The sequence below is a fragment of the Erinaceus europaeus genome, chromosome 23, assembly GCF_950295315.1.
Source record: "Erinaceus europaeus chromosome 23, mEriEur2.1, whole genome shotgun sequence".
Classification (NCBI taxonomy): Eukaryota; Metazoa; Chordata; class Mammalia; order Eulipotyphla; family Erinaceidae; genus Erinaceus; species Erinaceus europaeus.
In genome coordinates this window covers 2,614,693-2,631,399 of record NC_080184.1, presented here as the reverse complement: position 1 = coordinate 2,631,399, position 16,707 = coordinate 2,614,693, and the positions used below count along the sequence as shown (strand labels likewise).

At 47.4% G+C, this 16,707-nt stretch overlaps 2 protein-coding genes across 2 annotated transcripts in view; one reads left to right on the top strand and one right to left on the bottom strand.

The window, feature by feature from the left end:
* ADGRE1 (adhesion G protein-coupled receptor E1) overlaps positions 1–859 on the bottom strand; it is a 33,032-nt gene extending 32,173 nt beyond the window's left edge. The window contains exons 1-2 of the mRNA XM_060182242.1: positions 829–859; positions 638–793 (exon numbers count right to left, since the gene is read on the bottom strand). Of these exons, the coding sequence (XP_060038225.1) occupies positions 638–793; positions 829–859 (187 nt within the window). The remainder of the gene's footprint in view (positions 1–637; positions 794–828) is intronic.
* Positions 860–903: 44 nt separating this feature from the next.
* Positions 904–15,790, top strand: LOC132535629 (guanine nucleotide exchange factor subunit RIC1-like; the record flags this gene model as incomplete). Its single annotated transcript, XM_060182241.1, has 3 exons — positions 904–1,630; positions 3,255–3,265; positions 15,764–15,790. Coding segments are annotated over 3 exons (765 nt in total), but the record flags the coding sequence as incomplete, so codon positions are not given.
* Positions 15,791–16,707: the final 917 nt, after the last annotated feature.

Here is a 16,707-nt window from a genome sequence, read left to right as displayed (position 1 = left end):
ACTTGTGTTTTCCTTTCTGATCTTGTTTTTCGACTTCGGCCTGAGAGTGAGATCATCCCATATTCATCCTTCTGTTTCTGACTTATTTCACTCAACATGAATTTTTCAAGGTCCATCCAAGATCGGCTGAAAACGGTGAAGTCACCATTTTTTACAGCTGAGTAGTATTCCATTGTGTATATATACCACAACTTGCTCAGCCACTCATCTGTTGTTGGACACCTGGGTTGCTTCCAGGTTTTGGCTATTACAAATTGTGCTGCCAAGAACATATGTGTACACAGATCTTTTTGGATGGGTGTGTTGGGTTCCTTAGGATCTATCCCCAGGCGAGGAATTGCAGGGTCATAGGGTAGGTCCATTTCTAGCCTTCTGAGAGTTCTCCAGACTGTTCTCCACAGAGGTTGGACCAATTGACATTCCCACCAGCAGTGCAGGAGGGTTCCTTTGACCCACACCCTCTCCAGCATTTGCTGCTGTTACCTTTTCTGATGTATGACATTCTCACAGGAGTGAAGTGGTATCTCATTGTTGTCTAATCTCATATTTCTCTGACAATCAGAGACTTGGAGCATTGTTTCATGTGTTTCTAGGCCCCCAGACTTGGGGGTGTATGTGGCCTGGGGTCTGTACCTACCTTCACATTGCTCTTCATGTGAGAAGATGTATTTCCCGCCCGTCTTGGATGACTGAAATCCGTCCTGACAAACACAGAAGGTGCTGTTTTGGCGGATGGCATTGGCAGGGCAGGAAAGGTAGAAGGCTGTGGGAAACAAGACGAAATGCTCATTGCCTGGCTCCACTGGCTGATACTCGTCAGGTGCCTACAGGGTACCAGGCACGGTGGGTCAGTGGGCATCCTCACAGGACTAGTTTGGATGTAGCAATCTTCTTTGATTTTTTAAAGTTGTCTACCCACTCATCCATTTATTCATCCATCCATCCATCATCCATCTATTCATCCATTTATTCATTCATCCATCCATCCACCCATCCACCCATACCACTTATCCATCCATTTATACATCCATTTATCCATCCATCCATCCATTCACCCACTTATTCACCCATCCACCCATCTATCCATCCCATTTATCCAACCATCCTTCCATCCACCATCCATCCATATATCCATCGGTTTATCCATCCATTCATCCACTTATTCACCTATCCACCCATCCAACCATCCCACTTATCCATCCATCCATCCACCCATCCATCCCATTTATCCATCCATTCATCCATTTATTCATTCATCCATCCATCCTTCCATCCACCCATCCACCCATCCCATTTATCCATCCATCCATCCACCCATCCATCCATCCATCCATCCATTTATCCATCCATCCATTTATTCATCCATCCATTTATTCATCCATCCATTTATTCATCCATCCATTTATTCATCCATCCATTTATCCATCCATCCATCCATCCATCCATCCATCCATCCATTTATCCATCCATCCATTTATCCATCCATCCATTTATCCATCCATCCATTTATCCATCCATCCATTTATTCATCCATCCATTTATCCATCCATCCATCCATTTATCCATCCATTCATCCATCCATCCATCCATCCATCCATCCATCCATCCATCCATCCATCCATCCATCCATCCCATCCATCCATGATGGAGTTGGGGAGACCACCCTTGGCAGCACCAAGGAACAGGACTAAAGCAGCAGGTATTGAGTCTTCTCTCCCTTGGAGACGCCACCTTCCTTTCCCAAGAGGCAGATTTGGGGGCCTGACCCCTTTCCCCTTGACCTTTGGCAGTGAGCAGCAGACTCACCTCGGGGCTTCTTCTTTGCTTCAGATCCTGAAAGAGCCGTCAGGACACTGAGACCTTGGGGTACAAGGTGGGAGAGTTGAAGTGGGGAGGTCTGTCCCCTAAATTCTAGTCACAGTGGATCCCCCACGGGGGTTAGAAACCAAAGCACCAGGGGCATCGGGAGGTGGCGCAGCGGGTCAAGTGCACATGGCATGAAATGCAGGGACTGGTGTAAGGATCCCGGTTCAAGCCCCTGGCTCCCCACCACAGGCGGTGAAGCAGGCCTGCAGGTGTCTGTCTTTCTCTCCCCCTCTCTGTCTTCCCCTCCTCTATTGATTTATCTCTGTCCTATCTAATAACAACGACAGCAACAACAACAATAACAACAAAAACGATAAACAACAAGGGCAACAAAAGGGAAAAAATAGCTTCCAGGAGCAGTGGATTCATGGTATAGGCACCAAGCCCCAGCAAGAACCCTGGAGGCAAAAAAAAAAAAAGAGAGAGAGAGAGAGAGAAAGAAACCAAAGCACCATGGACAGAAAGGCTAGAACATCAAACACAACTAGAGCAGTATAAATAATAGTAATAATAATAATAATAACAACTTTAAATTATATATTGTAATTATACTAACAGACCAAATGATTATGGATATAAGGGCTTGGGAAAGAGCACAATGGTTTTCTTTTTCTCTTTCTTTCTTTCTTTCTTTCTTTCTTTCTTTCTTTCTTTCTTTCTTTCTTTCTTTCTTCCTTTTTGCCACCAGGGTTATCTCTAGAGCTTGGTTCCTGCACTATGAATCCACTGGCCCTGGCAACCATTTTTGGATAGGTCAGAGAGAGAAATGGAGAGAGGAGGGGAAGACAGAGAGGGGGAGAGAAAGACAGACACCTGCAGACCTGCTTCACCGCCTGGGAAGCGACTCCCCTGCAGGTGGGGAGCCAGGGGCTCGAACCGGGATCCTTCTGCGGGTCCCTGCGCTTTGCGCCACGTGCGCTTAACCTGCTGGGCTACCGCCCGACTCCCAACATAAAAATATATATATTTATCTAGTATTTAAGCATGACTTTTTAAATCATGGACAACTGTGAGATATTTCACACTATGGCTCTTGTTAATTTTCTTAATTTGCCAATCTATTTTAAATAAAAAAAACATTGTAGGAACTTTTCTTTCTTCTTTTTAGATTTTTTCCCCTTTGTTTACTAGTGATTTAATATTGATTTATAAATCATGAGGTAACCAGCCACGCCGTTCCCACCACCAGAGTTCTGTGTCCCCATTCCCTCCACTGGAAACTGCAGTGGTTCTCCCAAGGTCACAGATAGGGGTAGACTATTCTTTCTAGAACCATCTGTATTTATAGATATTTGCCCATTCTCCCCTCCCCTCTATGGTCCTGTCTTCTCTTCCTTTCTAAGTCACACCTACATCTGTTACTACTTCCAAGTGTCTTTCCTTTTTTCCCTCTTTGTTGGTATGCTTCACATTGGTTTGGTCCCACTCCCACCTGCCTCCAGGAGATTTGGTTTAGCCATTGCTAGTTTCGCGCTTCTCCTTTCTCCCCGCCCCCTATCCTGTGTACTTCCGGAGTTCAACTTTGCAGCTGGAGGAGAAAGATGGAGGAGCACATTGCTCGCTAGTGAATAAAGATTAAACTGTGTTCTCAGCTCAGCCGTGTGTTTTTGGTCATCTGTTACCCGCCCGAGAAGCCAGCCTGGAGAAAACAACACCTCTTCTCTCTGGGTCTAGAATGGAATTGGGCTTCAGAGCCCTCTGGGCATCTTCCCCTCACATTTCTCCCCCTCTGGGAGCATGGACCCAAATTCTTTATGGGGTGCAGAAGGTGGAAGGTCTGGCTTCTGTAATTGCTTCTCCACTGGATGTGGTTGTTGGCAGGTGGATCCACACTCCCCAGTCTGTTTCTATCTTTCCCTAGTGGGGCTGGGCTCTGGTCTCTTTTCCTCTCGGATGTTTCCGGATCTTCCTTGAACTTCCTTTGATTCCTAACTCTCCCTATAAAAAACCCCACTTGCAACCAAACCTTTGCCTCACATCTGCTTTAAGGAGAGAAGTGGAAAACACTCAAGATTCCCAATGGAAAAAGTGCTGAATTCAAGGCATCCAGCAAAGCAAAGGTGGGTCCCCATCCCTCTCCCAAGGATGAGAGAAGGAGAGAGGGAGGGGAGAGAGAGAGAGAAAGAGAGAGAGAGAGAGAGAGAGAGAGAGAGAGACTAAAGCAAAATGGGAAGGGGAAATAGCAGAGACATCTTGGTCCCACTTACCTGCTATCAAAGATAAATACCAACTTCCCATGGCCCCAAGTGTCCAACACAAGGATTTGAAGAATGTTCTTGAGTGAGATGTAGCTGGAGATTCCTGGGAAACATACCTCATCAGTGTCCATTTCTTTTATTATTATTATTTTTAATCTTTGTGTGTGTATTTTTTAAAGATTTCTTAAAAGATATTTATTTTTCCCCTTTTTTGTCACCCTTGTTGTTGTTTGATTGTTGTAGTTATTATTGTTGTTGTATTTGATGTCACCGTTGTTGGATAGGACAGAGAGAAATGGAGAGAGGAGGGGAAGACACAGAAGGGGAGAGACAGACAGACACCAGCAGACCTGCTTCACCACCTGTGAAGCGACTCCCCTGCAGGTGGGGAGCCGGGGGCTCGAACTGGGATCCTTCCGCCAGTCCATGTGCTTTGTCCCATGTGCACTTAACTCACTGCGCTACCGCCCGACCCCCCTTTTATTAAATTTTAGACTTCTTTTTCTTAGTGACTTCATACTGGTATATAGAATTATTAGAAAACAGGGGTACAATTCCACACCGTTCCCACCCCCAGAGTTCTCTGTCCCCATTCCCTCCATTGGAAACTGCTGTGGGAAACCCAAGGTTACAGAGACGGGTTGGCTTTTATCTATTTGCTAAATTGGAGGGATTAATGGCTTACAGTCCATGGCAAAAATGCAGTGGTTGGTACATGCCCAACATTTCTCAGTTTTCCACATATCAGTTCAGCCCCCACCTTTGTGAGTGGTGGAGCAATGATGCAGGTATCGCTCTCTCCCTCTCTATGCAGGTATCCCTCTCTCTCTCCCTCTCTATGCAGGTATCCCTCTCTCTCTCCCTCTCTATGCAGGTACCTCTCTCTCTCTCCCTCTCTATGCAGGTATCCCCCTCTCTCTCCCTCTCTATGCAGGTATCCCTCTCTCTCTCCCTCTCTATGCAGGTATCCCTCTCTCTCTCCCTCTCTATGCAGGTATCCCCCTCTCTCTCCCTCTCTATGCAGGTATCGCTCTCTCTCTCCCTCTCTATGCAGGTATCCCTCTCTCTCTCCCTCTCTATGCAGGTACCTCTCTCTCTCTCCCTCTCTATGCAGGTATCGCTCTCTCTCTCCCTCTCTATGCAGGTACCTCTCTCTCTCTCCCTCTCTATGCAGGTACCTCTCTCTCTCCCTCTCTATGCAGGTATCCCTCTCTCTCTCCCTCTCTATGCAGGTATCCCCTCTCTCTCCCTCTCTATGCAGGTACCCCTCTCTCTCTCCCTCTCTATGCAGGTATCCCTCTCTCTCTCTCCCTCTCTATGCAGGTATCCCTCTCTCTCTCCCTCTCTATGCAGGTATCCCTCTCTCTCTCCCTCTCTATGCAGGTATCCCCCTCTCTCTCCCTCTCTATGCAGGTATCGCTCTCTCTCTCCCTCTCTATGCAGGTACCTCTCTCTCTCCCTCTCTATGCAGGTATCCCTCTCTCTCTCCCTCTCTATGCAGGTACCTCTCTCTCTCTCCCTCTCTATGCAGGTATCCCCTCTCTCTCCCTCTCTATGCAGGTACCCCTCTCTCTCTCCCTCTCTATGCAGGTATCCCTCTCTCTCTCTCCCTCTCTATGCAGGTATCCCTCTCTCTCTCTCCTCTCTATGCAGGTACCTCTCTCTCTCTCCCTCTCTATGCAGGTATCCCCCTCTCTCTCTCCCTCTCTATGCAGGTATCCCTCTCTCTCTCCCTCTCTATGCAGGTATCCCTCTCTCTCTCCCTCTCTATGCAGGTACCTCTCTCTCTCTCCCTCTCTATGCAGGTATCCCTCTCTCTCTCCTCTCTATGCAGGTATCTCTCTCTCTCCCTCTCTATGCAGGTATCCCTCTCTCTCTCCCTCTCTATGCAGGTATCCCCCTCTCTCTCTCCCTCTCTATGCAGGTATCCCTCTCTCTCTCCCTCTCTATGCAGGTATCCCTCTCTCTCTCTCCTCTCTATGCAGGTATCCCTCTCTCTCTCCCTCTCTATGCAGGTATCCCTCTCTCTCTCCCTCTCTATGCAGGTATCCCTCTCTCTCTCCCTCTCTATGCAGGTACCTCTCTCTCTCTCCCTCTCTATGCAGGTATCCCCTCTCTCTCTCCCTCTCTATGCAGGTATCTCTCTCTCTCCCTCTCTATGCAGGTATCCCTCTCTCTCTCCCTCTCTATGCAGGTATCGCTCTCTCTCTCCCTCTCTATGCAGGTACCTCTCTCTCTCTCCCTCTCTATGCAGGTACCTCTCTCTCTCCCTCTCTATGCAGGTACCTCTCTCTCTCTCCCTCTCTATGCAGGTATCCCTCTCTCTCTCCCTCTCTATGCAGGTATCCCCCCCTCTCTCTCCCTCTCTATGCAGGTACCTCTCTCTCTCTCCCTCTCTATGCAGGTATCCCCCTCTCTCTCTCCCTCTCTATGCAGGTACCTCTCTCTCTCTCCCTCTCTATGCAGGTACCTCTCTCTCTCTCCCTCTCTATGCAGGTATCCCTCTCTCTCTCCCTCTCTATGCAGGTATCCCCCTCTCTCTCTCCCTCTCTATGCAGGTACCTCTCTCTCTCTCCCTCTCTATGCAGGTACCTCTCTCTCTCTCCCTCTCTATGCAGGTATCGCTCTCTCTCTCCCTCTCTATGCAGGTATCCCTCTCTCTCTCCCTCTCTATGCAGGTACCTCTCTCTCTCTCCCTCTCTATGCAGGTATCCCCCTCTCTCTCTCCCTCTCTATGCAGGTACCTCTCTCTCTCTCCCTCTCTATGCAGGTACCTCTCTCTCTCTCCCTCTCTATGCAGGTATCCCTCTCTCTCTCCCTCTCTATGCAGGTACCTCTCTCTCTCCCTCTCTATGCAGGTATCCCCCTCTCTCTCCCTCTCTATGCAGGTACCTCTCTCTCTCTCCCTCTCTATGCAGGTATCCCTCTCTCTCTCCCTCTCTATGCAGGTATCCCCTCTCTCTCCCTCTCTATGCAGGTACCTCTCTCTCTCTCCCTCTCTATGCAGGTATCCCCCTCTCTCTCCTCTCTATGCAGGTATCCCCCTCTCTCTCTCCCTCTCTATGCAGGTATCCCTCTCTCTCTCCCTCTCTATGCAGGTATCCCTCTCTCTCTCCCTCTCTATGCAGGTATCCCTCTCTCTCTCCCTCTCTATGCAGGTATCCCTCTCTCTCTCCCTCTCTATGCAGGTATCCCTCTCTCTCTCCCTCTCTATGCAGGTACCTCTCTCTCTCTCCCTCTCTATGCAGGTATCCCTCTCTCTCTCCCTCTCTATGCAGGTATCGCTCTCTCTCTCCCTCTCTATGCAGGTACCTCTCTCTCTCTCCCTCTCTATGCAGGTATCCCTCTCTCTCTCCCTCTCTATGCAGGTATCCCCCTCTCTCTCTCCCTCTCTATGCAGGTACCTCTCTCTCTCTCCCTCTCTATGCAGGTATCCCCCTCTCTCTCTCCCTCTCTATGCAGGTACCTCTCTCTCTCTCCCTCTCTATGCAGGTATCGCTCTCTCTCTCCCTCTCTATGCAGGTACCTCTCTCTCTCTCCCTCTCTATGCAGGTATCCCTCTCTCTCTCCCTCTCTATGCAGGTATCCCCCTCTCTCTCTCCCTCTCTATGCAGGTATCCCTCTCTCTCCCTCTCTATGCAGGTACCTCTCTCTCTCTCCCTCTCTATGCAGGTATCCCCCTCTCTCTCTCCCTCTCTATGCAGGTACCTCTCTCTCTCTCCCTCTCTATGCAGGTATCCCCCTCTCTCTCTCCCTCTCTATGCAGGTACCTCTCTCTCTCTCCCTCTCTATGCAGGTATCCCCCTCTCTCTCTCCCTCTCTATGCAGGTACCTCTCTCTCTCTCCCTCTCTATGCAGGTATCCCCCTCTCTCTCCCTCTCTATGCAGGTATCCCTCTCTCTCTCCCTCTCTATGCAGGTATCCCCTCTCTCTCCCTCTCTATGCAGGTATCCCTCTCTCTCTCCCTCTCTATGCAGGTATCCCTCTCTCTCTCCCTCTCTATGCAGGTATCTCTCTCTCTCCCTCTCTATGCAGGTATCCCTCTCTCTCTCCCTCTCTATGCAGGTATCCCTCTCTCTCTCCCTCTCTATGCAGGTATCCCCTCTCTCTCTCCCTCTCTATGCAGGTATCCCCCTCTCTCTCTCCCTCTCTATGCAGGTACCTCTCTCTCTCTCCCTCTCTATGCAGGTATCCCCCTCTCTCTCTCCCTCTCTATGCAGGTATCCCTCTCTCTCTCCCTCTCTATGCAGGTATCGCTCTCTCTCTCCCTCTCTATGCAGGTACCTCTCTCTCTCTCCCTCTCTATGCAGGTATCCCTCTCTCTCTCCCTCTCTATGCAGGTATCCCCCTCTCTCTCTCCCTCTCTATGCAGGTACCTCTCTCTCTCTCCCTCTCTATGCAGGTATCCCCCTCTCTCTCTCCCTCTCTATGCAGGTACCTCTCTCTCTCTCCCTCTCTATGCAGGTATCCCCCTCTCTCTCCCTCTCTATGCAGGTATCCCTCTCTCTCTCCCTCTCTATGCAGGTATCCCCTCTCTCTCCCTCTCTATGCAGGTATCCCTCTCTCTCTCCCTCTCTATGCAGGTATCCCTCTCTCTCTCCCTCTCTATGCAGGTATCTCTCTCTCTCCCTCTCTATGCAGGTATCCCTCTCTCTCTCCCTCTCTATGCAGGTACCTCTCTCTCTCCCTCTCTATGCAGGTATCCCCCTCTCTCTCCCTCTCTATGCAGGTATCGCTCTCTCTCTCCCTCTCTATGCAGGTATCCCTCTCTCTCTCCCTCTCTATGCAGGTATCGCTCTCTCTCTCCCTCTCTATGCAGGTACCTCTCTCTCTCTCCCTCTCTATGCAGGTACCTCTCTCTCTCCCTCTCTATGCAGGTATCCCTCTCTCTCTCCCTCTCTATGCAGGTACCTCTCCCTCTCTCCCTCTCTATTACTTCATTCCCTCTGAATTTCTGTCTGTCTTTATCCAATAAATAAAGATAAAGATAATTAAAAAAAAGAAACTGTTAAAGAAAACAGACACACACACACACACACACACACACAATTCAACCCCCACTAGGTCGTCCTCTGCCATCATGTTCCACGACCTGAACCCTCCCCCCACCCCTGAGTCTTTGACTTTGGTGCAAGACACCAAGACTATTATTTCTCTAACTGTATTTATGTATTTATTGCTGGGATTCAATGCCTGTATGAACATCCACCGCTCACAGAGGCCATTTCCTCCCCCTTTCCTTCTTGTCTTCTGTATGTGATAGGACAGAGAGAAATTGAGAGGGGTGGGGGAGACAGAGAGGGAGAGAGACAGAGACACCCGCAGCCCTGCTTCCCCACTCGTGAAGATTTCCCCCTGCAGGTGGGGACCGGGGGCTTGAACGCAGTTCTTACAGAAACAGGTGCACTCAACCAGGTATGACACTGCCTGGACCCAAAATAAAATATATATTTTTTAAAAGACAGGGAGAGGAGGAGGGAGAGGGAGAGGGAGAGGGAGAGGGAGAGAGAGAGAGAGAGAATGAAAGAGAGACTTCAAAGCAAAATCAAGTAAGTTTCCCACTCTATTCTGAATAAGACAATTTTTCAAAATTTATTTTTCCTTTTGTTGCCATTGTTGTTTTATTGATGTGGTTATTATTGTCATTATTGTTGTTATTGCTGTTGGATAGGACAGAGAGAAATGGAGAGAGGAGGGGAAGACAGAGAGGAGAAGAGAAAGATAGACACCTGCAGACCTGCTTCACTGCTTGTGAAGCGACTCCCTTGCAGGTGGGGAGCCGGGGGCTCAAACTGGGATCCTTATGCCCGTCCTTGCGCTTCATGCCACATGCACCTAACCCGCTGCGCTACTGCCCAACTCCCATAAGACAATTTTTAACCCCCATAGGACCTTGCCCTCAACTTGGATCAACATGGTAGAGAATGTTCCATGCTCTGAAGGGAGGCTGGACAACATACTGTATGCTACACCTGGGGAAGATGGGTCCTGAAATTGGAGCAGCTTGGAATGTTCCTACTCATGACCACAGACTGTGAGCTCAGATCTACAGGGATGCAGAGGCCACACAAGCTCCTAAACTGAATATGGGCCCCGGATCACATCAAATCGATGGGGTTTACAGTCAACAATATTTATATCCCTTTCTCATATTAGGGAGCTACTCTCTTCCCTGATCCAGCTTTCTGGTCCTTTTTCCAGCCATGACATCATCTCCCCAGACAATAACTTGGGTCCATCTGCATATCAGATTTCAGGCTCAGGCAAAAACAAACAAACCACAAAAAACATTAGTATAGCTATAGGCCTTTTGAAATATAACTAAAATATGCCTACTAGCTATCTACAAAACAGAGACGGCCCCCAGCTCTTTATCTGCACTATTCTAGCCTTTAGGTCCACGATTGTTCAACAGTTTGTTTGGCTTTTTATGTTAACTCTCTTTCCAGCCACCAGGTTCCAGATGCTAGCAGGATGCTTCCCTAGACAGACGACCCCACCAATGTGTCGTGGAGCCCTGCCTCCCCAGAGCCCTGACCCACTAGGGAAAGAGAGACAGGCTGGGAGTATGGATCCACCTGTCAACGCCCATGTTCAGCGGGGAAGCAATTACAGAAGCCAGACCTTCCACCTTCTGCATCCCACACTGACCCTAGGTCCATACTCCCAGAGGGATAGAGAATGGGAAAGCTGTCAGGAGAGGGGATGGGATACGGACATCTGGTGGTGGGAATTGTATGGAGTTGTACCCCTCTTATCCTATGTTTTTGTCAATGTTTCCTTTTTATAAATAAAAAATAAAAAAGACAATTTTTAAAAGACACCAACCCCAATTCCTACTCACCCACAAGACAACAAGGTGCTTGAAGCCTCACCAAAGGCTGGAAGCCCAGAAGTGGACAGAAGAGGAAGTTGGCTTCTTATCTTGAGCTCTGTTTTCTCAAGAATTCTTGTGGGTGGGGGTGAAAGTTGTGTGTGTGTGTGTGTGTGTGTGTGTGTGTGTGTGTGTGTGTGTACAGGGTGGGAGGCTTTGCCTTACGCTGGGTCCTTTAGTTCTCTTTTCCTTCAAACTAATTCTGCAGCTAGCAGCAATAAATGCTGGAGAGGCTGTGGGGTCAAAGGAACCCTCCTGCACTGCTGGTGGGAATGTCAATGGGTCCAACCTCTGTGGAGAACAGTCTGGAGAACTCTTAGAAGGCTAGAAGTGGACCTACCCTATGACCCTGCAATTCCCCTCCTGGGGATATATCCTAAGGAACCCAACATATCCATCCAAAAAGATCTGTGTACACATATGTTCTTGGCAGCACAATTTGTAATAGCCAAAACCTGGAAGCAACCCAGGTGTCCAACAACAGATAAGTGGCTGAGCAAGTTGTGGTATATATACACAATGGAATACTACTCAGCTATAAAAAATAGTGATTTTGCCATTTTCAGCCCATCTTGGATGGAGCTTGACGAAATCATATCAAGCGAAATAAGTCAGAAACAGAAGGATGAATATGGGATGAAGGCAGAAGTTGAAAAACAAGATCAGAAGAGAAAACACATTTTAGAACCTGGACTGGAGTTGGTGTCTTGCACCAAAGTCGAAGGTGGTGGGTGGGTGAGTGGGTGGGTGGAAAGACTGCAGGTCCTGGAGCAGGATGACAGAGGACCTAGTGGGGGTTATATTGTTATGTGGAAAACTGAGAAATGTTATGCATGTACAAACTATGGTATTTTCTGTCGAGTATTTTCTTTCATTTCTTAATTCCCCAATTAAGAAATGAAAGAAATAAAAAAAAAACTGATTCTGAAGCACAAAGATCAGGGGAGCTGTGTGGATAAGCTTGGAAATGGTATTGGTATCTTTTATAGAAGATTGGGTCATAAGCCTCTAGTTTCATGTTCCCTATCCCCACCTTTGAGGGCCTGTCTATTCAACAATTTGCTTTCTATCTTACTGCCTGTCAACCACCAAGTTGCAGATGTTACCATCTGACTCCATCCTGACTTTCCTGGGCAGATGACTTCAACAATGAGTCTTGGAATCCCACTTCCCCAGAGCCCTGCCCCACTAGGGAAAGACAGAGACAGACTGGGGATATGAATCCACCTGCCAACACCCATGTCCAGTGGAGAAGCAATGACAGAAGCCAGACCTCCCACCTTCTGCATCCCAAAGAGAATTTTGGTCCATATTCCCAGAGGGATAAAGAACAGGGAAGCTTCCAAAGGAGGGGGAGGGGACGTGGAACTCTGATGTTGGGAACTGTGTGGAATGGTACCCCTGTGGGCTTACAATTTTGTTAGTGATTAAAAAAAAAAAGATTGGGTCAAGGAAAATGGCGCCCACTTTTAGCTGATTCACTTAAGGAAACGGACCCAACAAAGTCCAAGTCTTTTAAGTTGGCAGACACACCCATGGATGGAACTAGAAGTGGTTGTGCTTAGAAAAATAAGTGAAAAAACAAAAAGATAAAAGACAAAGACTAGCCTAGATTCCACTAGGATTTGGGATCTAGTGAACTGATACACGTGAATTTAGCCCCTACCTTGCCTTCCCCCCCCACCAAATTGCCTGAAAGGCTTTGTGAAAACTATAGTGGTTATTGTGGGAAGGAAGGGTACAGAGCTTTGGTGATGGGTGTGGGGTAGGACTCGAACCTCTAATCTCATAATCTTGCCAACTGCTATTAATCACAGATAACGAGAACATGCCCAATTTATTCATTTTTTCATTGGTGATTTAATATTGATTTACAAAATTATGAGACCACAGGAGTCGAATTCCACCCCGTTCCCATCACCAGGGTTCTGTGTCCCCATTCCCTCTACTGGAAACTGCACTGGTTTTCCCAAGGTCACAGATAGGGGTTGACTATTATTTCTTTTTTTTTTTTAATTTAAAAAAATATTTATTTATTCTTTTTTTGTTGCCCTTGTTGTTTTATTGTTGTAGTTATCATTGTCGTAGTTGTTATTGATGTCGTCGTTGTTGGATAGGACAGAGAGAAATGGAGAGAGGAGGGGAAGACAGAGAGGGGGAGAGAAAGACAGACACCTGCAGACCTGCTTCACCGCCTGGGAAGCGACTCCCCTGCAGGTGGGGAGCCGGGGGCTCGAACTCGGATCCTTATGCCGGTCCTTGCACTTTGCGCCACCTGTGCCTAACCTGCTGCGCTACCGCCCGACTCCTGACTATTATTTCTATATCTATCTGTCTATCTATCAAGCATCTATCTATCTATCTATCTATCTATCTATCTATCTATCTATCTATCTATCTATCTACCTATCTATCTATCTACCTATCTATCTACCTACCTATGTTCTATCATCTACCTATCTATCTGTCTGTCTGTCTGTCTGTCTCTATCGTCTACATTTTTTAATTCTATAGTCTCGCCCTCTCTTCCTTTCTAAGTCATAGCTACACCTGTTACTACTTCTAGGTATCTTTCCTTTTCTTTTCTTCTGTGCTGCCAAGAACATATGTGTACACAGATCTTTTTGGATGGGTGTGTTGGGTTCCTTAGGATCTATCCCCAGGAGAGGAACTGCAGGGTCACAGGGTAGGGCCACTTCTAGCCTTCTGAGAGTTCTCCAGATTTTTCAAACAAGCAGTGACTAGTTTCCTTTGCTCCAGCCTCCTCCCTAGCATTTTATTTTATTTTTCTAATCTTCTCTTCATTTCCAAGCATCTTGGCTGTTCTTACAGGTGGGATAACATCTCTTAGTGGTTTGGTTTGTCTTTCCCCGATGTTAACACAGTGATGGGTATCTCTCCACATTCTCCGGGCTGCTCTCCCAGAAGTATTTGTTCAGATCATCAGCTGTTTTTTTTTTTTTTTTTTTTGCCTCCAGGGTTAGTGCTGGGCTCAGTGCCTGCACCACGAAGCCACTGCTCCTGGAGGCCATTTCCCCCCCTTTTGTTGCCCTCGTTGTTGTAGCCTTGCTGTGGCTATTATTGTTGCTGTTGATGTCGTTTGTTGTTGGACAGGACAGAGAGAAATGGAGAGAGGAGGGGAAGACAGAGAGAGGGAGAGAAAGACAGACACCTGCAGACCTGCTTCACCGCCTGTGAGGTGACTCCCCTGCAGGTGGGGGAGCCGGGGGCTCGAACCGGGATCCTTTATGCCCGTCCTTGCGCTTTGTGCCATATGCGCTTAACCCACAGCGCTATTGCTGGACCTCCCCATCAGCTGTTTTTAAAGCCAGGGGCACCAAAGATAAACTGTGCTAGTCCCTGCCCCTCCCCGCAAATGTCTAGAAACCTACACCGCCGTGAAGGTCAGAACTAGGGTATGGGGTGAGAAGTTCTTGCCTTTTAGGAATGTATTTATTTACATATATTTTTATTCTCTTTATTTATTGCATAGAGACAGCCAGAAGTCAAGAGGGGAGGGGGAGACAGAGAAGGAGAGAGACAGAGAGACACCTGCAGCCCTGCTTCACCACTTGTGAAGCTTCCCCCTACAGGTGGGGATGGGGGCTCGAACCCGGGTCCTTGCTCATTGTAACAGATGTGCCGAATCGGTTGTGCCAACACCCATCTCCCAGCTCTTATCTTTCTAGTGGAGATATTGATTTATGAAAGATGAAGAAGAGGGAGAAGCAGAGCCTCCCTCCCTCTGGCACATGTGATGCTGGGGCTTGAACTGGGGACCTCAGGCTCCTGAGAATCCAAAGCTTTATCCACTCCTTCACTGCCATAGCTATTTTTTTTGTCCTGGATTCATCCATCCATCTATCCATCCATCCACCCACTTTTAAAAGATTTTTTAAATTATCTTTAAAAATTTTTTTTAATATTTATTTTCCTTTTTGTTGTCTTTGTTTTTTATTGTTGTCGTAGTTATTGTTGTTGTTATTTGTGTCGTTGCTTGATAGGACAGAGAGAAATGGAGAGAGGAGGGGAAGACAGAGAGGGGGACAGAAAGACAGACACCTGCAGACCTGCTTCACTGCCTGTGAAGCGAGCCCTCCCTGCAGGTGGGGAGCCGGGGGCTTGAACCAGGATCCTTGAGCTGGTCCTTGCGCTTTGCACGACGTGCCCTTAACCTGCTGCGCTACTGCCCGACTCCTTTTAATTATCTTTATTTATTGGATAGAGACAGCCAGAAATTGAGAGGGGAGGGGGAGATAGAGAGGGAGAGAGACAAAGAGACACCTGCGGCCCTACTTCACCACTCCTGAAGCTTTCCCCCTGCAGGTGGGGGCCGGGAGCTTGAACCTGTACACTGTAACATGTGCACTCAACCAGGTGTGCCACCACCCAGCTCCCATTCATTCATTCATTCATTCATTCTGTGTATCTGGGGTCTTGCACATGCATGGATGTACACTTCCTGAGGTGGGGGGAAAGAGAGAGTTAAATATGAATATATATGGGCCCTGAGTTAGATTGTTGTGGAAAACAGTTAATTTTATTTATATATTTTCTTCAAGTTTGTGAGCTTGTGAGCAACTCTCGGCCCTCATCCTGCTTCCTAGTTCTACTCCCAACTCTTGACAACCATCTTCCCAGACAATATTTCTAGTCCATCCCCATGTTAGCTTAAAGTTCAGGCAAAGATTATGAAGACACAGGCTTCTAGAAACATTCCTAAAACAGACTTCCTAGCTTCCTTCCACTATAAGATCCTTACTTTCACCTGCTCGATTCCTACTTTCTGGTTCCTGTTTGTTCAACACTCTGTCTTGCTTTCCAGCTTATGTCCTTTCAGACACCAAGTTGAGGAGGATGCTACTGTGATTCCAGTAATCATTTAAAATGCTTTTGTTAGTGATTAAAAAAAATCATAACAGCATTATAATTTCACATCTTCCCCCCCCCACCAGAGTTCTGTGTCCCCATTCCCTCCACTGGAAACGGCAGTGGTTCTCCCAAGGTCACAGAGATGGGTTGACTATTATTTCTAGAAATATATATATATATATATATACCCATTTTTCTATAGTTTTCTATCCTTTTTCTTTGTAAGTCTCACCTACACCCATTACTACTTTTGAATATCCTTTCTTTTTTCCTCTTCTCTCTCTGGGTCCTGATGGAATTGAAATTCAGAACCCTCTGGTCATCTTCCCCTAACATTTCTCCCCCTCTAAAAGTATGGACCCAAATCCTTTTTTCTATTTTAATTAGTGATTTCATATTGATTTACAAAATTTTGAGATAAGAGGGCTACAATTCCACACCTTTCCCACCATCAGAGTCCTGTGTCCCCATTCCCTCCATTGGAAACTGCAGTGGTTCTCCCAAGGTCACAGAGATGGGTTGACTATTATTTCCAGAACCATCTATATTTATACCTATTTACCCATTTTTTTCCCTATGGTCCTGCCTTCTCTTCCTTTCTAAATCACACCTACACCTGTTACTATTTCCAAATGTCCTTCCTTCCTCCCCCCCTTCTTTTCTCTCCGGGTCTTGATGGAATTATGGTTCAGAGCCCTGAATTGGGATCATCTTCCCCTAACATTTCTCCCCCACTGGGAGTCTGGATCAAAATTATTTTGGGGGTGTGCAGAAGGTGGGAGTTCTGGCTTCTGTCATGGCTTCTCCACTGAACATGCGCATTGGCAGGAAACAAATCTTTTAAAATCAAAGCCACGGGGTGGGGGAACCTTTGGCAAAGGTTATGTTGGCTAGGCA